The 25,766-nt window shown below is 36.3% G+C and overlaps 1 protein-coding gene across 2 annotated transcripts in view; it reads right to left on the bottom strand.

Moving 5' to 3' along the window:
- Positions 1–450: 450 nt before the first annotated feature.
- The window catches only part of LOC149578103 (rhomboid-like protein 19), a 179,506-nt gene continuing 154,190 nt past the window's right edge, over positions 451–25,766 (bottom strand). Inside the window, exon 8 of one of the 2 annotated variants that reach the window (XM_089827563.1) lies at positions 451–576. In XM_089827563.1, the coding sequence (XP_089683689.1) occupies positions 564–576 (13 nt within the window). In that variant the 3' untranslated portion in view covers positions 451–563. Of the gene's footprint in view, positions 577–6,361; positions 6,914–25,766 lie in introns of those variants that run through there. The other variant, XM_089827562.1, reaches the window with a different exon arrangement.

Genomic DNA, 25,766 nt, shown 5'->3' with positions numbered 1-25,766 from the left:
CAACTGAAATCATTTTATGCAAAAACCAATCTCTTTTGCTACTTTCCATGCCAAATCAGATCATATATTTACATCACAATTGCAGACACATTTATACTTGAATACAATTGGTCCTTGTATATTTCAGAGTTTCGAACATAACTCAAGTGGGGACAATCCACATCGAATCCATAATTAATTTGGAAAACAAACATGAATATACTTCATTGCCCAAGGGTCCGATAAAATGATGATTACAAATCGTTCATTTAATAAGCTTTCAGATTATTAATATGTACAAGAAGCACCACAACTTGATTTGCTTCAGTCGGCTTGATGGTTAAGGTACATTTATGCTATTATATAGTTCACATGTTACCTACGCCTTAATGTTCCATAAAGCATGCTTGCATATGCCGGATAACAAACTTCTGTCTTTGAGATTTTCTTCCGATAGAAATTTCCATTGTCTTTTCATTTTTAATTTGTTTATGTCGGAGGTATCCCCGCAACCTTGCCCGGCAACCAGCAGCCCGTATCTTGGGTACCTATGCGAACTAGGGCAAAACTAATCTCCCCATTTCTCACCACTTAAATCTGGGAACAAAGTCAAACCCAAGGCCAATCAGGAGTAAACTCATGGCCCAAGCCAACTCTCCTACCCGTTACATCTACAAAGAATGTGAAACATCCATTGTTGCATATACAAAGAATGTGAAAGAATTAACATATTATTCAAACTGGAGTTTGTACTGCCAAAACATACATAATTTTCTTTCTTCACCATTCACCCAAAATTTAATTACAAGACCGGCCAAGGTCAACTTGTCTCAATGCCAACTTGACAGTCGGACCAATAGAGCTTCATTGCACACCATTCTATGATGCGCACTTATGTTCAACAAAAATCAACATAATGAACTGAAGGGACTTGAGAGAGTTCTTTATAGCCAAATGAATTTGCAAATCCAAAAATAGTCATTTGGACAACATGGAGATAGAGGCTTGTGAGGAAATAACAAACAATATAATAGTTCTGAGTGACAAATAATCCACAATCTCCACGGAAACATAGTAGTTTATGGTGGACAACAGTCAAATAAGATTATCCTGTAACGATCTGTCACCAAACAAAATGATAAATAAATCATGTGATAGATGAGCCCAGTTCTTGATTTTCAAAGAGCCCCATCTTGTCAGGTCCTGTTCCAGCTCAGGGTATACCATCCGTATCTAGGGTACCTATATGAAGTAGGGAAAGACTAATATCCCCATGTCTCACCACTTAAATCTAGGAACAAAGTCAAACCCAAAACCAATTGGGAGTAAACCCATGGCCCAAGCCAACTCTGCTACCCATTAGATCTACAAAGAATGTGAAAGAATTAGCATATTATTCAAACTGGAATTTGTACTGCCACAACATACATAATTTTCTTTCTTCACCATTCACCCAAAATTTAATTACGCTTAAGGCCAAGGTCAACTTTTCTTCAAAGACAACTTGATAGTTGGACCAATATAGCTTCATTGCAGACCATTCTCTGATGTGCACTTATGTTCAACAAAAATCAACATAATGAACTGAAGGAACTTGATAGAGTTCTTTATAGCCAAATGAATTTGCAAATCCAAAAATAGGCATTTGGACAAAATGGAGATACAGGCCTGTGAGGAAATGGCAAGGAGCGACAAATAATCCACAATCTCCATAGAAACATAATAGTCTATGGTGGAAAACAGTCAAACAAGAAGCATTGTGTGGAAAAAAGATTATCCTGTAATAATCTGTCACCAAACAGAATGATAAATAAATCATGTGATAGATGAGGCCAGTTCTTGATTTCCAACGAATCCATCTTGTCAGGTCCTGTTCCAGCTCAGGGTATATCATAAGTTTTTCTATAACACACTCTTTTCACTTATCATAAAATGAGGAGGAGGCTTCCTTAACATTATGGACTGTCATGGGAAAACCATTCAACATGTTCAGATTTCTGTGTGACATAATTACCGATGTTTATGGTCTGCATTTTGTTTGGAGCTTGGTCAGTCTCAGCCCTCAAATGCTAACCAATACTTTTTTTGAATTCCAGGTACAAAGCTCTGTTATAGACAACAACCCAGCAGCAGAAGCACACCAGTTCCTGAAAGCTACATGATCTCCATGACCTGATGATTAAATCTTATAACAAGAGAAACCATCCAGCCTGTGAAAAGGTAGAAAACCATATCCAAGGAGAAGTTTTACCCCTAAGGGAGCAGTGAATAATGTTCATTGATCCTCACGCTTTGGTAGTTTGATCACACTGGTAAAACTTACCATCGTTATTATGGTGGTATAGTGTTTGATTCTCATAGATCAGATACACTACGGTTTATGCTTCACATTGATTTCTACATACACCTGCCATTTTTAGGAAGCAAAACCTAAATGCATTTTTCCTATATACACCTGTCATTTTTAGGATGCAAAATCTATATGCATTTTTCTTATGTCAACTCAAATGTAGTACTAAAATTCAAGAAAATGTATACAATGAAATATTTTTCTAAGTTGCCAGATTTGGACCCTGGAGCTCGGGTCCAGGTCCGGATTCGAGCCCGGGTCCGCGACGGGTCCGGGCAGGGTCCATGTTTTGGCCTGCGGGTCCTCCCGGGTCCGTGCTATGGGGCAGAATGGACCCGGGAGGACCCGCAGGCCAAAACACGGACCCTGCCAGGACCCATCGCGGACCCGGGTGAATCCGAGCGGACCCTCGGCAGGTGGGGCCAAAAAATGGCCCAAAAAATGATTAAAAATATGTTTTTTTTATTGTTTTTTTTGCCAAACCCTAAAGTAAGGCCTATTAGATGCATTTCATTCATCTAATCTCTCATTTGCTTTGTTATTTTGCTCTCTCATTTTGGTGTGGCCATTTTGCAAGTTTGAAGAGAAAGTTGTAGAGATTGTTTGTGGAGTCTCAAATCCTTCAAATAATCAGTGCTGAGTGTTCCAGGTATGTATTTGATCCTTCCTTTTGCTTCTTTCATAGTTTGTTTTTAGTTTTTTTTTAATATTTATTGTTCTAAATTTTTATCAAGCTTTGTATAAGTTTTGAAATATTTTTTTAAATTTGTTTTTATAGATTGCAAGAATCCAAGAATGAGTAGTCAGGGTTCAATGGGTGGGGTGGGATCCCAAAGATTTAAAATTGATAAAGGCTCTCCTTTGTGGAAGTATACAACAAGAATTGAGCAATGTGTTGGTGGGGGAGGGTATATATGGAAATGCAATTTTTGCCAAAACCAATATAGAAGCTCCTAATTCCTAGTTAAACATCATTTGATAGGTCCACCAAGTCAAGGGATTTCCATGTGTGAGGGGCACCCAGAGGGAGGTAAAAAAGGGTTGTTGGCTTCTCAAATAGCAAGCATGTTAAAAGAACAAGAAGAGGCTGATAGGTTAGTGTCAAAAGCAAAAAAAGATAAGTCAAAGCAAAAACTACCAACAACACCCTCTCAAACAATTAGTAAACCACATGCCTTCCTTCCTACCCCATCTATGGATGAAGATGAAATAGAAACACCCGCATCCCGCAAGAGAGGCCCATTAGATATGGCATTTGAAAATGACAAGAGAGAAATTGCTGACATAAAGATTGGGCGTTGCCTCATTACAAATGGTGTTTCATTCAGTCTTAGTGAGATCCTCTTATTGGAGAGAGATGGCGAAAGCAATAAATGATGCACCTCATGGTTACCAATCCCCTGGATATGAAAAGTTGAGAACCACCATATTGCATAAGGAGAGAAAGAATGTAGAAAGCCTCCTCAAACCAATAAGAGATTCTTGGATCCAAACGGGGATGAGCATTGTCTCTGATGGATGGAAAGATTGCAAAAACCATCCATTAATAAATGTGATTGCTGTTTGCCCCAAGGGGGCAATGTTTTTGAAGGCAATTGATTGTGAAGGGAAAGTAAAGAATGCAAATTTTATTGCCCAACTTCTCATTGAATCCATAGAGTCCGTGGGAGCTGACAATGTTGTCCAAGTAATAACGGACAATGCTAAAGTTTGTAAGGCTGCAGGTGCTTTGGTAGAAGCACGATATGAGCATATCTTTTGTACACCATGCACTGTCCACACCTTGAACTTGGTGATGAAAACAATGGGCAGCCAAATTGAATGGATGAAAAATGTGTATGAGGAGGGTGAGTAGATCCAAATGTTTGTGACAAAACACCATATGTCACAAGCAATTTTCAGAACTTTCTCCCGTTTGGAATTATTGAAGGTAAATTTTAAACTTTATTTAGCTTCATTTATCATTTTAATTTTTGTGTCATACTTTACAAAATTTAATACATATTCTTAAATTTTTGTGTTATCAACTTATCATATTAACTTGCAATTTGAATTAACATGGTAATAGGTTGCTAAAACAAGGTTTGATTCACACACAATCGTCCTTAGACGACTTGTGAGGGTGAAAGAAGCATTGGGTCAAATGGTTATTAGCAACAAATGGGGTGGATGGAAGCAAGCTGATACAGAAAAGGCCAAAACTGTAAAGGATTTGATCTTGAGTGATGATTATTGGAATAGGGTGGAATATGCATTAGAACTCACCGAGCCCATCATGTCTATGCTTCGGTATGCCGACACGGATGAGCCTTGTTTGGGGAACATATATGATGCCATGGACTCCATGCTAGAAAGAATGAAATCAGTAAGTTTAAATTTTTATACAATACTTTATCCTTGTTTATTGAGAGATTTTGATTTTTGATTTTAATTAAGTTATTAACACTATATCAAGATAACTTACATGTACATCATTTGACATCCCAGGTCATTCAGAGGAGAGAGCAAGATCCTGATATCTTGTACGCTAAGGTCGAGAAAATTGTTCTATATCGTTGGAACAAGATGACTACACCTTTACACCTCCTAGCATATGCAGTTTCTCCTAGACATTATAGCAGTGAGATACTTGCTAATCCTGGTAGAGTGGCACCATATAGAGATCCTGAAGTTGTTGCTGGGTATAAGAAGGCACTTAACAGGCTCTTTAGTGATCCTGATGTGGCATCAAATGTTAGGAGAGAGTTTGTTGATTTTGTCTCAAGCAAAAATGCAGAGCCTGATGGAATCAATGACCAAAGTAGATTGGATGTCATTGGATGGTGGTACTTACATGGGGAAAGTTACATGTACCTCCAACCTCTTGCCATTAAGATCTTGTCACAAGTATGTATTTAAGTTTTTTTTCCTTTTCTTATGGCCACTTAGCTTGTCGAATTAGCACTCTTAAATTCCTATTGTATTGTAAAATTACTTAGCTAATTTTTTAAAATTTGTTGGTTGTCTCTTTAGGTTGCGAGCTCTTCTGCTGCTCCTTTATCACTCAGTGAAGGGTAACCGGTTGGGTTCGAAGAAAGCAGAGGACTTGGTATTTATTCACAACAACTGGCGCCTCCTATCACGCAAGGATCCAGGATATAAGAATGGACCAGAGAAGTTGTGAGATGTACTGCCTGAGACTTCTGACTTGGATATGACTGTCCAAGATATATCTAGAATTATCTTGCTAGATGTTGAGGAGGAGGATGTGGCTGCATTTGGGGCTAGTGGAACCGGTTTGGATTCCAATGATGTGGAAAATGTCAATGATATAGATGAGGATGAAGCCATTGATCCCTCATATTTTGATGACCCATTTGACCCTTGAAGGGCATTTGCATCTTTGATAAACTATGTTTAAACATTTGTCATTGACTCATTGAGTCATTTATGATTTATCACTATGTTTCACAGTTTCAAACTTTATTAAGTCATAATTTATTATCTATCAATCTGATGAAGTAGTCTATGGTTTGAAATTCCATTTTGCATTTTAATAATTCAATGTATGATTTTATTTACAACATTAGCATAGATTAATGAGTGAGTATTTAATGTTTATCTTTGACATTTGGCATTGATCAATAATCAAATAACATTGATATATTCATACTATGGAATGACTTAGTTTTACTTTTACAACTATGTGAGTTTTTATTTTTTTTGCACATATATATATATATATATATATATACTCACGAACCCACCCACGAACCCAAATAGGGAAAAAAAAATTGGCCAAACCCACGAACCGAACCCCGAACCTGAACCCCTCCCGGAACCCAAATCGGCAACTTAGATATTTTTTGAAACTAATAAAGAACCTTCTTGGAATAAGTTTTACTTCCTAGCTTGTAGAAAAAATGTGCAGGCCAAAATACTGGAAAGAAACATATAAAAGAAACTCAGCTTCTTTATCATGACATGTACAAAAGGTTGTCAAATATAAAATTCAGCAATAACCAAAGGCATTCTGCAAAATGTTAAAACATATTTTGTCCAAATTGTTGCATTCAAATTTGTTTAAATGTTATATAGCAATAAATTAAGAAACATAATTTTTGCATACAAAGGTAATACACAACACCTAAAACATAGTCCTTTGATCTAAATATACATTCTCCTGCTGTTTGAAATGAACTCTTGCAACTATTTTTCCTTTTCACTCAAAAGAATGAAAAAACTAAACTGATACTTAACTTTCCAACTACCTCAGAGAAAAATCAATGAACATTATATTCAAAATGATGAGATTCTTGTCTGCACCTAATGCTGCAGCTTTAACAAAAAGTGGATTCAAAATGACAGAAGTCCAATAGCATAGAAAGTGGATGTGCTTGCTACGGATTGCTCATAGAAAATCGTCTCTGTTGACTTCCTCAATAACTAATTTAAAGTATGCAACACAGAGGCCTAGGAGAATAAGTAACTCCCTTCATAAACAGTCATACATTGTTAGAAGCGTCTTGAGGCATATGTTCACCAACAGATTCTCCAGAATTTGCAGTCCCTAATCTTTCATCCAAGGCTCGGGCCCCCCGTTCTCTGAAAATTTTATTTATGATATGAGACAATGTTTTTGTCTGCTTATTTCCTCAATAAAAAAAGCATCTACGTCTTTCAACATCTAATCTATCCAATTCGTGAATCTGTGCATCATGATGGCTACAAGTTTTCTAATATTCATTCTTACCAATTTTGAAAATTCCTACTGTTTTACACCGGAGAATGTTTGCCAAACAATGAAAAATAGTAAAAGACAAATGCGGAAACAACCCAATCTTCATCAAGCCATTTCAATTATTTTCCACTGTTTGAAACTTGCTATTAGCTGGTTTTAAAAGCAAAAAGGTACAGGTAGAAAACTAAACAAGCAGAACTCCGAGGAGTTTTTACAATCTTGGCAAGCATTGAAGTTGGAAAGTAGAAGTAAAAGCAAGATATTACATTGATATTAGCAAGATGTTCTAACTATGAAAACCTAGAAATTCTTTACATAAAAGCTACCAACTCCCATGAATGTACCCCAAGAAGATTTTATATTTAATATAACTCATCTAAGATATAGTGCTTGTATTCACAATGCAAATTTGAAAGATGAGTTCTGGATTGAATTATAGTATATCATACATCTCTATGCTTTGAGTCGTGCTAGCAAACTGAAGTAAGAAACCATTGCTTGAGAGGAAAACAACCACACAAATATGCCGAAATAGGGCAAAGCACAATGACAGATACAAAAGGTTTAAAGTCTAAAAAAATTATATAACTTAATTTTCAGAAGTAAACTCACTAAAATTGGCTATCTAGATTTTGTTGTGAAGTTTTCACATCATCACCCCAAAATTTTTGGGAATCCCCTTTTTTTTTATCGCCTTGGCAATCATTTTTTGAAGTTGTCCAAAAATTTCTGATCTTAGAAAATTTTATGCCTTGGACGCCTTTGGGTCAAGAGGGAGGAGGTTAAATTTATTTTTCACCTAGTCTTAGTTCGATTTTTCGGAATTGGCAATTTTATCCTTAGGCCGAACAAATTTCAAAGACGACATTTTTTTCGATGGTTAGAATAATATTCAGCAGGATAAATTTACAAATTTTTAAACTTAGATGATTTATTTTGAAAATTGGATGTAATTGTATAATCTTGAGCATTTTTTCAAAATAAAAAATCTTTTTAGATTTAATTGTTTCGAAAAAAATTTCGTTTTTTTGGTGAAAAGAAAATTTTGTGAGAGTGAAATTGAATTGAAAAAATCGATTTTGGATGTTAGAGAAATGATTTATTTAGGTTAAAAAAAAAAATTGCATTGCAAAATCGAAAATGGATTAAATTGCAAAATTTTGCATTAAATTGGTTAAATTTCCCTTGAAGATTTTAAAATTATTAAAAAAAAAAAATTTGATAAATTAAAATTGAAGATCGATTTTAGCTTGCTAAATTTGATTTTAAATGATATTTTAATTACAAAAACGTTATTAAATGGAAATTTTAACATCTCCAAGGTTTTCTTAATTTTATTTCGCAATTTTGGTCCTAACTGGCAATTAAATATGTTGATTTCACTATGGAAGAGGTAATTTTAATGATGCATTTAAATTTGGACCATGAATGGTGGCCTAATTTAATTTTTTGTCTCTCCCAAGGCAAGTCGACCAACTTGGAGGATTAGTGAAATGTTGGTATAAGAGAGGCTCCCCCCTCTTTTATTTCTCATTCCATCTTCCTCGTCCTCATCTGTTGGGCAAAATTTGTGGATAGGCAATTTCCAGCCTAGGCAATTTTCTTCTTAGAGCAGATTTTTCTTGCTTGAAGGCATTTTTTTTTCTTCTTCCATCTTGGGCGAATTTCTGCCCTAGGTGATTTTGAGGCAAATTCAAATTTTTCTTGCTTGGGCGAATTTTGTGGAGGCCTGATTTTTGGGCGAATTTAGTGTAGGATTGATTTTTTTTTCTTGCAAAGGGGCTGCGATTTTATATCAGATCTGTTCATGGGCAGCGAGCTAGGGTTTCGAGGCATGTGTTAGCATCTACGATTTTGGTGCCTCCATTGTGGACTGTTTTGGGCAGCATTTGATTCATTTTCAGATCTGATCCTTTGGCGTCAATTCCAGTCTTCATAAGGCAGCAAAATTCATCACATTTGAGCACCTTCATTCTGTGCAATTTGCATGTGCGTGTTAGGGTTTTATTGGCGGCAACTTCTAGGGCATTTTGGACAGAATTTGGATACTATTTTGGAGGTCTTATTTATATCATTTATGAAAAATTTGAGGGCTTGATTTGACAAGTTTTATTGCAGCACTTCGTGCCCTAGCTGGGTCATAACCAAACTCTAGCAATTTTTATTGACATCTTCTACTATTGGCAACTTTTTTGAAGGATATTGAAGGCAGCTTTGAGGACATTGTTTTCTGCCTCAAATCAAGTATTTCAATGACAATTTCCAGAATTTGATCAAGTCTGATTTGGACAACATAAGGGAAGATTTTCACACATTTTGGTGCCCTAGACAGGGAGTTTTAATAAGCATTTTCAGTATTTGCATAAGGTGGACAGAATTCCACGGTCTTATTTCACTTGCCATGACTTCACATTCTTTCTTGGAGGACTAAATTTTCACATTACAGACAAATTTCCAAAGGTGTTCTTTGTCGGTAGAAGGACGAACTTCATTCCATGTTTGGAAGCCACTCTAAGGGCAAAATTGTCTCTCTTGTTCTTGCTTGGTTTCATTCCTCATCTCTTGCTTGTACTTTTCATCCACCACTTCATCATCCCATTGATAGGCTGGAGTTGGGAGATATAAGTGTAGTTTTCATGATAGGTCACTTGGAGAGGCAGAAATAAGCTAGACCACTTTAGGTATTGGAGAGGGATTCATAAGTGTAGTCCATCCTAAGGCACGAAGAGGCAGAAATAAGTGGTAGTCCCACTCCTAGGTTGAAGATTGGAGATTGATAACTGTAGTGATAGGACTTGGTGAGGTGGAAATAAGTTGGAATCCATTGATAGAAAGAAGGTTGGAGATTGATAAGGGTAGTCCATATCACTTAGAACAAAGGGGCAGAAATAAGTGTTTAGGATGGTAGATGTTAGTGCAAGCAAGAACTCAAGAGGGATGTATACCAAAACAGACGAGGAAGACATGATGTCAAAGACCGCCTTCTTCTCAAAATTGAAGCAAGTCTGTGACACCAACACTGGCACTATAAACATGATACAATTAAGAGACAAATGATGGATCAGGCTGCCAAGTTCCACTAGGATAATCAAGATGCCTACTTCACTCTCCTAAAACAAAACTAGCTACATGAAGGCAAAACAGGAGTCACCAAGGCGTCAAGGTTCACCCGATCAAACTTCAAATCAGAGTATGGCGACCTCATTGTACTTCTCAGCCGGATCATGGGCCTAGCTCAAGGTATACAATTCGAGAATTGGATGTATTACTTTATTGATGAAATTGTAAATGGAAAGGGCAAATTCAATTGGGTTAGAATTATAAGTGAAAATCTAGAATTACAACTTAGGGCAGTGCAAAACTAGAAGCAATTCCACATGGGGTCCTAGCCCTTCTATTTGATTGCAAGCCAGCAAAGATTGAAGTGCGAGCTTTGGTGAAGAATGAAATCGGGTGAAGGGCGAATTTGATTGAAGATTGAGATTCAAGAAGCCCCGCAATTTCAAGAAAGAACGGATTAGTAGAAGAGATTTGAAAATATTTGAGGCTAGGCAAGGCTTGGCTATTCGTGCAAGCTAGCTTGGTTGGATTCAAATGGGAAGGTTGGAAGACTAGGAAGGTTAAGGAAGGCAAGGATAATGGGGAGGTTAAGTTCGATTTCAAGGTAGTGTCCATGAGCAAGGCTCTCAAGTTGCAAAGAAGTTCACATCTAGGAAAGCCATTGAGGCCAAGGCAAGATTACACCAAGTGCATGAAGACCTCATCCTTTCAGGGTCGGGACATCAAGAACAAGCAAGTTCGAGTGGTGATAAGAAAGTTTCTAAGGACAAGCTCAAGCATCCAAGGCTTCACCTTATCTCAAGGATTGAATAAATTTATAAGAGAAGGTTGATGAGGTGGCACTTTCATGTGCATGCAATCAAATCATGCCAAGTGTCCTATGTTCTTATTGGTTGACAAATTATTGTAATTTTCTCATTGGCCCACAAAGTTGGTACCCTCATGTAATTGGTTGAATAATGGTAACCGTAATTAGGGTTTGTAAGATATAATCTTGGCCCTTGATTTTGCCTCTTAATCTCGGCCATTCATTGTAATTTGGAGCCTCTATATAAGGCCATTTTGCTCTCATTTGTGAGAGAGTTATATTGGAGAATTGTTGCCAAAATACTATCAAAATTGTTCTCTATTCATTGTTGTGGCTTGCATGGTGGATATACATGATCATTTTGGTGTATTGCATGGTTCTTCTCATCTCTCAAATTAAAGTAGGATTTCATTTCATGTTGTTAGAGTAGAAGTAGATGGCTAATTGTATGGTGATGTTAGTGAATGTTTGATAGGGACCTATATACTAGGCCACTAGCATTTTAGCGGCTTGTTAGGAAGCCTTGTGTGGTAATCTAGTCCAATCGCTCCTAAGTTATACTTGCATATCATCTTTCCGCTTGTACTTAAAGTTGGGTTGGAAGATAGGTGTCAGTGTGAAAATCCTAAGAGTATCCCTTAGAATCATTGCACCAATGGAGGTAGCGCCATTGGCAAGCTTTCATTTGGTTAGATCCTCGTCCATTTCCTAATTTCTCCATCCATAGGAGTAGTAGTAGAGCAATAAGCATTTAGTGGTAGGAGTAGTTGAAAGTGAAAGTGATCAAGGAGAAAAGAACAAGTCAAGCAAGAGAAGTACCACCAAGTTATCTTCGAATGAATAACGTAAGCTCACCTACGTGATTACCAGCAAATCACATCGATAACTGAGTTAGTATCCACAAGTGTAAAGAACATTGGAGTTATTCTCATGTCTTCATGAGTATTAACTTTTCAAGAGAGGAATTGAGGATTTGATATCATATATCAAGTGTTTAATTACTGTATGTTATGTAGAGGTACAAAACTGACATCAACATTATCTGGCACTAGGAGGGCTAAATGACTTTCATTCTTAGATCAACTTTTAAATTCTGAGCAGAGATTGACGAGGAATGAGCTTTCAAAGCTAGATTTGAGATGAGAGATCTCTTTTAAAGTGAAAATCCAAAAAAAAAAAATTTAAAATCAAAGAATTCAAAAAAGAAAAGTTTCTCAATGGACAGGCAGGTGGACATTCTTCCCATTTGGTTTGATTTGAACAAAAGGTTACCTCCATTGGATTTGTCTCAACTTACAGCATTAGGGAAGTGCAGGATACATGGTACTATAGATCATGAGGAGATGAATTGTTTGGTGTTTCTCTTGAGAGTGAACTTGGCATTAAGAGGAATAAATTCTTTTTCACAAATACATGGGCCTGCGGTCCTTGTCAATTCGGAGGAAGATTTTCTTGTTTCCAAAGAAGATATCAATAGGGAACAAAAACAAATATATAGAAGAAGTTCTTGGTGCAGTGTACACAATCTCTCACATTCGGAATCTACTTGCCCATCTTGCCAAGACACCATTGACTTGGTCAAATTTCAATTGGGTTGGTATGAGGAAATATCGGTGGGGGGTGGTAAGGATTTCTTTCAGCTTTTAAGTTGGACACCAAAGAATGAAGAGGGTGAGATACATCAAAATGATATGGTTGATCCTAATGTTCAAGATAAGCAAGTGGGTGAACCTTCACACATTATATCACGAGGTGTAGAGGTTGACAAGAAAATCGAGGAAACAATTGAATTTATCCAAGAGAGAGAAAGGATGGTAGACAAAGGTCAACATGTGAGGGCACACAAAGAACTACAAATGAAACATTGAAAGGTGGATGAAAAGGAAATCTTTGGTGAGCTTTCATGCATAATTCAAGGGGTGACTCTTGAGGATGGGTTGCAAGAAGTTTCAAATATCCTTAAAGAGGAAGATAATCAAGTGGTTGAGTTGAACAATGAATTACAAGATATCACAAGAGAGTTCAAATATGAGGAAAATTTTGATAAACCAATACAAGGCACTATCTCCACTACATTCTTTAGGGGGATGCTTGAAGATCCTATGGAAGAAATACAAAAGGAGTCATTGCCCAAAGCCTTTCAAGGTGATCAAGTTGTTGCAAGTGGCATGATTCACCATCAACTTCGACCTGCAGAAATTTTGCCACTTGAAATGGAAGTTGATGGGCAACTCACAAAGACGTATGATGGTTATGTTTGGTGAGAGTCTATATAAACAATGGCAAGATGTTCCTAAAGAGAGTTCAAAGGGAAATTACATGCTAGATGATGAAGCTTCTACTGGCGAGGATATGCAAGGATTGTTGAGTGGTGATCAAGTTGCTCCCATGGAAAAGGAAAATAAAGAACAGTTTGGGTTGATGCTACATTTGGATATTGTGTTCGAGCAACTTGGAGAGGTGTTTGATGGGGAGAATATCAAAAAATTCCTTGATCTTTGAGGATACACTTGAGGAGATTCACAAGGATTCATGGTTCATTGTTCATAGGGACAAGCCCCCAAAAACGATATTTCATGAGCTTGATTCCAAGATCGATCCTACCTAGACTACCAATGAGTTCGATGTAGATGTTAGAGGGAAGATTCATCACTAATTGCGACCTCTTGAAGCTGTGGATGATCAATTGAGGTTTAAACAAGAGTTACCACCTGAAGCACACCAGGTTGTTTCTTTCTCTGTGCTCTTAAAGATGAAAGGTTTGAAAGTTTTTATTTTGATTATGAAAATTCTGGAGAAACAACTTGTATTTGGATTAATCATGGACCCTATGAGTTGCCTCAATTGTTGGTCTTGCCAAATTTGAAAATGTACCAATAGAACAAGCAGAGCAGCCATTGATAACTATAGCATGGATGAAGAAAAAATCACCAACCAATAAATTACCAGCTGCAACATCGTCAAAGCTCAATGGAAAATCCACTAGTGAATTGTGGGAGCCTTCATTATTCCATCAAGGCATCTTTGAAGTTTTTGATTCACTAGAAATGTCAATAGTCAAACTATCATCTTCACTATTAAGAGGTTCATTATCAAGTAAGTTTTCAGTATTTGTATTGCTTGTTCATCCTCTACCTCATTATATTGTGAAAACATGTAACTGTTGTTGTAAAAATCATAACTCATGTGTTTGACTTCTTGTTGGTCCTTATAGTCTTTATTAGCATAATGTGTCTCATATGGATAAGGTGAAGAGGATATATTCTTAAAAAGGGTATGAATCTCTTTTACCATTTGTATGATTTCCTTGGCTTTAAAATAAAGACCCTCTTCCATGGGAGTAGCTGTCATAAAAAAATGATTTTCAGCTTGATATAAGTAGTGTCATACTCAATTGAGGAAAAAGTTCATCTACCTCCTCTTTATCTTTTGCATGTTTAATGGTCATATCCCTGCCCTTAAGCAACTTTAAGTAATCTGATTTCATTCTTTTCAATGACCTCTTAAGAGTGTGAAGGTAAGCACTATTGATTTTATGTATTGTTCCTTTCTCCTGTCCAATTCTACTAACTTCCCACAACGTTCCTTCAATGTTCTTAGGAGTGTTATCAAAATGCCCTAAGTCTACAATGACCATTATCATCCAATACTTTGAGCTTGTCCTCCAAATTTTATGCTCCAAAATCATCATCTTGACATAGAATTTCTGATTGGTCCTTAAAAGAATCCCCTATAGTAACATAATCTTGCTCTTTTTCTTGCTCTTGATTTTAGATTGGGCATCCCCTTGGTTGGAAGAGTTTTCATTTCTGGCTGCATCAATTTCAAAATTGTTCTTTGTCTCAAAATGTAATGTCTCATCAACTACCATATTATGGTTTTCAAATAGTTCTTTCTCATGAATATCTTGTAGATGGTCATTCTCATGGAAAGGCTTGCCAATAACCACTTCCAATTCACCAAATAAGATGCTAGTATGATCCTTACCATCATCCAAACTGGGTTCCCTCTCATGTGTCTCATCATGTTGAACCTGGACTACGGACTTCTCAACTTCCTCAATGCTACCAAGAGACCAAGCTTGCTTGCAATTAAAACAAAACTTCTCTTTCCTTATTTGATTCCTGCTCAAATTTAAAGACTCTGCTCTGCAACCTCTATGCCTGGTGATCTTAACTCATGTTCAACCATAAATTCCTTGAACATGTCAAACTTATGTTCAATTAATTCCTCCACAAGTTCGTAAGCCATGGGTGAGATCCTATTCTCCTTTCTCCACATAGCCAACAAATCAGATTGTAATTTCTTACATATGTCATCTTCTTCGTCTAGGATTAATGACATGGTGGTTTTTACGCAAACTCTCACATTGTCTAGTTGATGTTTCTTGTACTCTCTTAAAAAATATTATATTGTCTGTAGAATCATTTCTTCACAACTAAGATCTAACATGAGAATGAAAGATCTGGTCTTTTTCATGAGTTCTAAAAAAGATCATTCTTACCAAAAGTAGAGTCCCTGATATCATGTAGCCAACATAGGTTGTCTACAATCAATTGTAATGCCCTTCTTAATATGTTGTCATCGTAAGTGCAACTGGTGCCATAATTCTGATAATTTTGCTGAGGCAAGCAGGATCTAATAGCCTCACATTTTTACATGGGTGCTCCGTTATCCAGTGCTAGACTAAGATAATCATTGAGGGTTGCAAATCCCAATTCAATAATCTCCAATCAAACCGATCCATTTTTATTAAACATGAATCCAACTGACCCAACTTAGAAAGAAGACTATCCCGAGACTTCATGGACTCTAATTGCATTCCAACAATGTACAATTCATTCCTAAATGTTTCTTCTTTTCACAAGTTTCTTAATTGTTCACCATTAAAGGTGTTATTCAATCTTTCAGAAAACACATTGTTCTTCAAATTTTCCATTGTCTTGATTTGTTTTGCTTTCCATTGCACACTGCAATAAGCTCCCTGGTTTTGGTATAAACTTTTTGCACTTGTTTAAGATTGATATTATGTTTTTTTGCCACCTCAAAATGACCATTGAAGAGACTGTTGTCTGAAGTATGCAGGGTCAATTTTCTAAATGTAATGCTATCACTAACGTTTTAGTATTTCCCAAAGATCAGTATACTGATTTTTTTGTTACTATAATGTCATACCCTTGTTTGAGCCCAAAAGTAAAGTACTGCCTTCAAATCACATAGTCTGAGCAAGCCTCCCTACGACAATGACTATGTAGCAGTTGTATAACCCCTAAACTCTATCAATTTCAACACCGTATTCTTCAAGTTTCAGTGTTGTTTTTTTTGTTTTTTTTGGTACAGAATAATGGCCAGCAACCAATAAGGCAAGAATTAGAATGTGAATGGTTTCTCACGGAATACCTGTAAATTGATGGTTACTATAGTACAACCATTAACCTGTCTTCTGGAAGACAGTGTTGCTGATAAGTATTATACAACAGGATCTGTAATAGATATGTTATTCTGAAGTGGTTTTGCCAATGCTCAAGAATAACAACATCATTTGAAAAGGACTTCACAATAGCAACAACAAGAAACTCCAGACTACCCAATCAAACTGATGGCTTCTATGAATCTCAAGTGATGAAGGCAAGTTTATTTGTAGCTTCTAAACCACCCAGCTCAACTCACCTTTAGTTTTGTATGGAGTAACAACTTTGATTCTAGCATTGCTTTGTCTAATCCTCAATGCTTCCTAAGTCGTCAAGCCTCAACAAAGAACGTTATTGCTTGTCGCTCCCAGGAGTAGACTCAACCTGAACCTTTAACACCAGTTCAAGAAAAAAGATGTCGCTGTTTTTTGTTCGGAAAAATCATGGCTGACAACTCCTATGATTCCCGCTGAATCTGACTCAGACCCAACTCCTACTTAGTAGCTTAAAACTCAGTTTCCACATTATGTCGCCAGTCCCATTAATGAATGAGTTCCAGTCTAAGACCTGCAGTCTACAATCACCAACCGACAGCGTTCCACAGAAAATACAGAAAATGATTTTGTAACAGTTCTTTTCTAACCAGTGACCACTCCAACCAATAGTCAATTACCATGCATGCTTCATTGTGAATACCACTAATATTATTAATGGAGCCGATATATTCAATCACTTTGAAACAATAGGAGATATGAAATACATCCTTGAGAGCAATCCCCAAATTTATTCCATGATTTCCACTTCCCTGCGCAATCACAGGCAAAGCAAAAATAATGCTACACCGTAGCAGTTCAATATCTCATCACAAATGTTCCATATTTTCATGGCACTATGTATGCAACTAGGAAATATCAATCAATTAAATAATTCAAAGGCTCTCAATAATAAGCCTCCACAAGTATTTATCAAGAGACATATTAAATCAAACCTTGGCTCACTGATCTTTTATAATAATTCACCTTCAGGTTATACATGGTAAATAATAGTCTTATACCAACAGAATATGGACAATATATTTCAATACTCCAACAATATAATATTGATGCTGACAAATGAAATTTTTAATTGTATTTTCCCATATTCTTATTTCGTCATGACAATATTATTAACAAGGGGCGCAAGCGTCAAAGTCCCTGCCTTCACGATTTTATGGTTGATTGAAGTAGGTTTTGGTTAAAATATAATGTATTTAGTTTAATAAAATAACAAATAAATAGTAATGACAAATAGAATATTATAGCGGTAAGCTAAATTTAAATTACATAGTATAGTCAGTATATTATTAAATTATATAACTGCAATGATATATATTAATTAAAATAGTAAAAGAATATATAAATAAATATTATAGTATCATGGTAAATTAAAATTAGATGACATCGTAAAGAACATTTATGATACCAAAGATATTTATGAACTAATTATATATAAGTTATAGATAAAATTATATTATTTTTTTTAAAAAGAGCAAAATTGATTAATTTTAATGATGAAATTGTTTGATATATCTTGTTGAAGCGATAAATTCATCTAATTGACGAAGGTGGACAATATTCTTAAGCTTAAATCTAATGCATAAAAATAAATAAACATAAATTAATTTAAAAATAACATTTATGCTTTAAAAAACCAAACACACTTATCATAAATAAAGTTGATAATATACAAAGCTAAACAATTTGAACTTTATTAAAATTGATACAAAATTAGTATTATGTATTTTAAAGTATAAATTAAAAATATCAATATAATAAAAATTATATATATAAATAAAAAATAAACAATAAATTTATTAAAAGCATTGGTTTAGATATGTCAAAATAAAAGAAACTAAATTCTAATTTAAACTTATATATAAATTAAAATTAAAATAAATATGAAATTAAGCTATATAAAAAATAATTTTTGGAAATTGACAATTTAAAAGAGTTAAAATGTCTATATTTGATTAAAATACCTATACTTGATTAAAATATCTATATTTAATAGCATTTTACAAATTACAAAAATAAACATCAATTAAAAGTGATTGTCTTTTTTTTAAAAAGTTTGTCCACTGGTCACAAATGTGAAAAAGGTAAAATTGAAATTAATGCATTCATGAGGTGTTAGGAAAATGATTATTTTTTAATAAAATTTATCCACTTGTCACAAGAAAAGAAAAGATAAAGTTGCAATTAATGCTTGCATTAATAGAGGTGTTGGAAAAAATAGTTGTATTTTTGTTGAAGAAAATTAAATTTTTTCATTGCCTTTTTCCTCATGAGCCAATAAGGTTTTCAAAAAATTGTATTTTTCAATTCCAAAAAATCATGCAAATTACAAAACCTTTTGTAAACATTACTATATGAATGAAATCTAAAATTTGATTGGTGCAGCTATTAATACAATGGACTAAGCGAAAGCATAAGTTACCTGCAGTAGGCAGGAACTAATAATTACTAACATTAGGTTAAAAACATTCGCCATTGCCAAACATCTATTAAAATATTCCATTTTGATGTTTCTTCTTAATATAAATCACCTTTAAAATGTGTCACACTTATTATGATGGAAAAGTCTTCGCCTCAAACAAATTTATTTTAGAACTTATCAATCACCTCCAATAACTAGGACTGCGATTCATCTCCAAGAAAGGAAAATATTTGGTCATCTTATATTAATCTTTACAAGGGTTCTTGTTTACCTTCCCAAAAAATTCAACTCATGTTTAAAAAGGCCACTGAAAGTAATGACGAACTGTTTTACCCCATTTACATGTGTTTATAACTTTGTTTTTAATACACATAAATGCATTAAAAATTGCCTCCATTGACTTATAAAGGACTTATGAAAGAAAGCGCATGTTAAAACATGTTTTAAAGTCATCCAATAGACACAAAAAACACCACCATTGCACATAGGTCTTTCATGTTTTAAATTTACATGTAATTATAGTTTTAATGAAGAGATATGTAATGGGACTTAAAAAGTCCACCTTTATATTAGAAATTCATTAAAAACTATGTTTGAATCTCATCCAAATCATATGAAATTTTAAAATGGGGTTCTAAGCCCATCTTACACATAGAAGACACTTTTTATTCCACGCAATTATCAATGAAAAGCCCACTAATGAGAGATTTTATTTTAAGATAAGGATATTGTTGTGAGGTTTTCACACATCGCCCCAAATCTTGGGAACCCCCTTCTTCTTTTTTTCTTCTTTTTTTTAATTGCCTCGGCAAATTTTTTAATTGCCCAAAATTTTTGAGTTTTGAAAATTTCACGCCTTGGCACCTTCAGGAAAAATGTGGGGAGGCTTAGCTTATTTTCACCCGGTTTCAACTTGATTTTCCCGAGCTATCAATTCTATCCCTAGGCCAAATAATTTTCAAAGTTAATTTCAACTTGGCAGGATAAAACTGTGAATTTTGTACTTAGACAATTTCTTTTGAAAATTTGGCTTTAATTGTGTAAATTTGGATGATTTTCAAAAGGGAAATTTTAATTAAGCTAAAGTTTTGGAAAATCTCAAATTTTTCTTTGGTGAAAATTTTAATTTTGTTGAAATGGGGTTAAATTGCAAAAAATCGATTTTTGACTCTAGGAGGCAATTTTATTGTCATAAAATTTTTAATAGCTTGGCAAAATCAATTTGGTAGAAAATTGCAAAAAAATGGGCTTTAATTGGATTAATTTGCCTTGAAAACTTTTTAATTTTTAATGAATTTGGTAATTTAATATTGAAAAAATGGCTTTTGGTTAGCCAAAATCCAAATTTAATGATGTATTAATTACTAAACCCTCATTAAATGGAAATATTTAACACCCTCAAGGCATTATTTAATTTCTTTTTGCAATTTGGAGTTAATTGGCAAATTTAAAATGCAATTTTCTTTTGGGCAAAATTAAATTTTTGAGCTAAGTACTTAATTATGGGCCATGACTTGGAGTTAATTTTTGGTTTTTTCTCTCCTCCAGGACCGGGTCGGCCAGCTTAGAGGGAAAAGAAATTGGGTATAAAGGAGATCTCTTTCCCATTTCTTCTTCACAATTCATTCCTTCCTCTCCATTGTTGGGCGAATTTCCTTGGGAGCAGATTTTGATGCTTAGGCGATTTTGTTCTAAGGTAGATTCCTCTCCATTCTTGAGCGAATTTCTCTTGAGGAGCAGATTTCAGGCCTTGGCGATTTTCCTTGTGGGCAGATTTTTGTAGATTTTTGGTGATTTGTTCTCCTTCCATGTGCTGCGATTTGTGCCCTAGGTGACATTTTTGGGCAAATTGAGGACTTCCATGCTTGGGCGAATTAAGACAAGGGCAGAACTTTTCACTCTCGGCATTTTCTTGAGGCAGATCTGATTTTGTGACATGGACAATTCATGGTGCGGGTCTGATTTTTCCCTATTTAGGACTGCATTTTTTATATCAGACTTGGCAATCTTGTTGGGAGAAGGGATGCATATGAAAGTTTGATTTCTATTTGATTGAGCAAGTGTTGGATAGTTTTAGAGGTTTAAATTTCTAATTTGCAAAGGGATTTGGAGTTCTTGAGGTCTTGTCCTAGGTTCCGAAAAGTCGTTGTAAGATTATTGGTTAAGGTGAATTTTCATCATCTAGAGTTGCAAGGGGTCCTTAAGCTAACATCAATCTTTCATTCTAGTCTAAGAATTGCTCCTCTTGGTTCTTCTTGCCTTCTGGTCCGCCACTCTACCATCCCGTAATAGGGCAATGAGCATGGAGGATGGTAGTGCAAGTAAGAATCCCAAGTGGGCAAACACTAAGAAAGACAAAGAGGATATGATGCCCAAAACTCCCTTCTTCTCGAAAATGAAGACAATAACCGACACCAATATTGGTACAGTGGATATGATACGGATGAGGGACAGACTAAAGGAAGGACAATCGCCCTTGGCAAAAAGGATATACAAGAGCGGAATTGTACATGCAGCGGCTTTTCCTCCCACATTGCCTTGTCCAGAATTGATTATGGAATGTGCATCCAAATTTGATCTAAACAGTAAATCCATCATTTTTGATGAAGGGGAGAGAGTGTTGGCCAGCATTGGCGAACAAGCAATCGAAGAAACATTCAACATTCCCCAGTACAAGGGCATGATGATTGTGATGATGGACCTCCAAGCAACTAAATCATTTCAAGATAACCAAGAGGCCTATTACACGCATCTAAAGCAAAATTGGATACGCGAGGGAAAGAAAGGAGTTAACAGATCATCGAGGCTCACAATGGCAGATTTCAAACCAGAATATGGTGATCTCGTTGTTCTACTCAGCCGGATCATGGGACTAGCTCAAGGGATGCAATTTGAAAACTAGATGTACTTCTTCATTGATGAGATTGAGAAAGGGAAAAGAAGGTTTGATTGGGCCAAGATCATAAGTGAGGACTTAGAATTGCAACTCCGAACCGTGCAAAACCAAAGGCAATTCTACATGGGCTCCTATCTATTCTACCTAATTGCTAGATTGTACAAGAGTCCGAGACTTAAGGCCTTAGGAGAAGTTGGTAGCGGATCGGGGCAATATTTGGTACATGAATGCTATCCGTAGCTCCATTTGCACAATAACAAGGATTACAAGATATTTTGTGATGCCTTCGCTATGAAGACAGTAAGGGTACTGCAAGGAACACCTGCTAAGAGACTTTCATCGGACGCAGAAGCAAAGATAAAGAAATATGGGAGTTGGTTCATCTAATTTTCGTAGTTTACATTCATTAGAGTGGTAGGAAGTACAGTTTGTCCTAAGAGGCTTCCAAGGTACCCACCCGAAAAGGTAGTTTTGTTAGAATTGGCTAGACAATTTGAGCACTATGATAGAATAATGAGAAACGAAGGGAAAACAGGCATTTTGTTATGAATCGTAATTGGCAATGATAGTTGCCCAAATTGGGCCTCCTTTGAAGCCACAGAGAAGGAATTGGAATGGTATCATCTAGGATGGTACAAAGCAAGGCAAGGATTCGATCCTAATGGCCTTATCAAGGTATCTCATGGAAATGAATTCAAGCACGTTCCCACCATAGAAGACTTTTGGGCCAACGCCAAAGATGACTTTCATGTGAAAAAGCTAGCTTTCTCAAGGCTGACGGTGAACATGATGAGGGCTATTAGATGGAGAGGCCTTGATATTCCGAATCAACTGGAGGATGATGGAAATGTGTTGAGAGAAGACTATGATACAGTAGAAGGAACAGAATTAAATCTAGTGGATTGGGATGACCATCAGGATCCTTCCTTGGAAGCAGTCACAAGGGTAGTGGATTTACATATCGAGTCATGGTATAATGAGGGACTAAGGAAGCTACAAAGACAAAGGATTCCCCTTACCTATGAGATGATGAAGCCAAAAGAGAGACAAGCAGAATCAGTCGGACAAAGGAATGAAGGAAATAGCCGGCAACAGGAAATGATTACAAATAGCAAGAAGAAAGTTTTGGAGGTAGAGAAAGGCAAAGAACATCCAGAGCCTCCAGCCAAGAGACAGCATGCAGTGCCATCAAGAGAGAGTATAATTGAGGCTAGAAGCCAAGAGGTCAATTCAAATGATAAAGGGGCCGCGGTGGAGGTGAGCTCTGATTCGGAATCAAGTGGCTATAGTGAAAGCACCGAGTACTCCCCTCTCTCGGAGAACCAACAAGGAAATGATATGGAAGAAACTAGTAGAGAAGAAGATGAACCAATCGACATCGAGGCAATAAGTCAGGAACCCGAGGCCGTTGGTGATGCTTTGTTAGTCGAACCAAATCCAAATTTGGGGAAATGCACTGCACCACTATGGTTAAGACAAATGCTTATGCCAAGAGGCGAGGTGGTAACGACCCATACAGCTAAGGACATCTAAGGGTTAATGGAAAAGGGTGATAGCGAGAACCAAAAATAAATGGCAAAAACGGTGGCAAGGGTAATCAAGAGTGACAATGATGATCACTGAAAAGTTCAGATTGCTATTCCAACAGTCAACAAGGCAGTGAATGAGATTGTGGCCCAAGAATATGAGATAGTGGAACATAACTTGGGAAGGAATACAGATGATATGGAGTGTGAGGAGGTCCAAGAAGGTATAGCATCAATCAGAGAAAAGTTAAGGAAGGCAAATGAAAGGATAGTAAAGTTGGAGGCCGAGAACAAATATTGGAGAGATAGCCAGCCCATCCAATAGCTGCACCAGGCAGCCCTTCCTCAAGACAGCGGGAGCAGTTCAGGAGAGATATCAGCTCAGCTACACAAAGTCAGGGATTGGATCCATGATACAATCCAAGATGGGCGAAATTTCTTTTCTTCCTTCATCTCGACATTCCAGTCATTAGTGGTCGTTAGAGACAAGTTCAAATTATTCGAAGAAGAGTGGAAAGGTTTCCTTCCAATCAGAGATTTGGCTATTCCTAGGCTACAGGTATTCATTGGGCTACCAGAGGCATATTTGCAAAGGGCCAGGTTGGTTGATGAGAGAGGATTGAGTATAATTGAATCTTGGTTTGTTGCATTGACTACCAGATTTAGAACACTTGAGGAAATACATAATGAGATTGCACGACACAGTCCAAGCATCGACACTTCTATTTCAACCATGATGAGCGACATTGGGGTGGCACTTGATTTTGAGGATATTAGAGAAGAGGATATCAATGAGACAGATTTTGGATCAAGGTTGGATGAGTTAGGAAAGGTTGCTATTAAGAAAAAACATTTGGGCACCCTTTCCTCCCTCAATGCTTTTATTGGATTTGCAAAGGAATATGAGAAGGATCACAAAAAAATACTTCAAGCAGCGAGCAGCATGGCAAAGTCAGCAGAACTCAGGGCGAAGCACACACCTTGTCCTCCTATGGAAGAAGTTAACGAAAGGCTAGCTAAGTTCATTGCCTTAGCTAAGAAAATGAAAGAAAAGGGAAGATTTATATTAGAAGATCATTTGATGTAAGCCCAAGTGGCAATTTCTCTTTCTTTTAGAATAGGACAAGTGTCTATTTCTGATTGGCCATCATTTTGGTGCCTTCTCATTGGTTGCCACTTTTTGCACTTTTTCCATTGGTCCATTGATGAGGTGGTGTCTTCTCATTGGCCGATGGGGTGGCAACCCTAATTAGGGTTTTGAGGATCCAATCTAGATCGTTGATCTTGTTTTGATCTCCACCGTCCATTGTAATTTTGGCCCCTATATAAGGCCATTTGCTCTCATTTGTAAAAGGGTTGGAGAAATTGTTGCAAAGATAATACCAAAATTGCTCTCTTCTTCATTGTTGCGATTTGCATGTTGATTAAGAACATTGGATATTATTGCATGTTTTCTACTTCCACTTAGTTAGATTTCCTTTCAAGTTGTTAAAGTTGGTTTCATTTCAAGTTGATAAGTAGGAGTGAAATAGATGGATAGTTGTATGGTAGCATTGGTAAATGTTTGATAGGGATCAATACTAGACCACTAGCATCCTAGCGGCTGGTTGGGAAGCTTTGTGTGGTAAGCTAGTTTATTATTCCTTTGAATCATTACACCTGTGGAAGTGAGGCCGTTGGTCAGCTCTCATTAGGTTCGATCCCCGTCCATTTGCTAACCTTCCATTCATAGGAGTAGGAGTAGAATAGTGAGTAGCTGGGTAGTCGAAGTTTAGGGAAAGAAGTCAGAGTAGGTCGAGTATTAGAACACATCCATTCACCTTCCACCACTATCACTTTTCCATCAACATCAGCATCGGCAGACACACCCTCCATCATCACTACCATCAACATTATCTGCCTTCACATATTTCGCAAACCGACTCACCATCACCTTCATCCCACCAAAGTCCAAGTCATCCTCAACAATTTGCGTAAGGCTACCTACGTGATTATCAGCGAATCACATCGATAAAACTGAGCAAGTATCCAACGGTGTAAGGAACATTGGAGCTATTGCTTATGTCTTCATGAGTAATAACTTTTCAAGAGAGGAGTTGCATGTTTGATATCCCATATTGAATATTCAAATCCTAATATGTTATGTAAGTGATACAAAACTCGCATCAACAGATATGAAGTCAGACCAAAAAAACCCACCTCCAAAACATTTAATCCCTTAATAACTTTTGATAGACAACTCCAATTGAGGCCTAAGATAGCTTGAAACGAGCATAATTGAAAATGCCACCAATCTAAGAAAAAAGAGAAAACCAAAAACCAAACACAACACCAAGAAAGAGCAACTAACAAAATGTCTTAGAGAGTTTATCCTATGAAATCTTTTGTAGGGTTGAACCAATTTGGCGAATACAAAATTGACAACCCTTATCTCCCTCATTTGCCTTTGGAATTAATGGAGTAGCCACCAACAAAAGTACCAATATTCTTTCTAACACAAGGACATTTACATTAGAGATCCACATACACATGACATACCTG

Source organism: Cupressus sempervirens, chromosome 1 (genome assembly GCF_028749045.1).
Source record: "Cupressus sempervirens isolate cs-2001-9-10 chromosome 1, ASM2874904v1, whole genome shotgun sequence".
Classification (NCBI taxonomy): Eukaryota; Viridiplantae; Streptophyta; class Pinopsida; order Cupressales; family Cupressaceae; genus Cupressus; species Cupressus sempervirens.
Note: the sequence above shows the minus strand (reverse complement) of the source record. Positions and strands in the feature narration are given on the sequence as shown.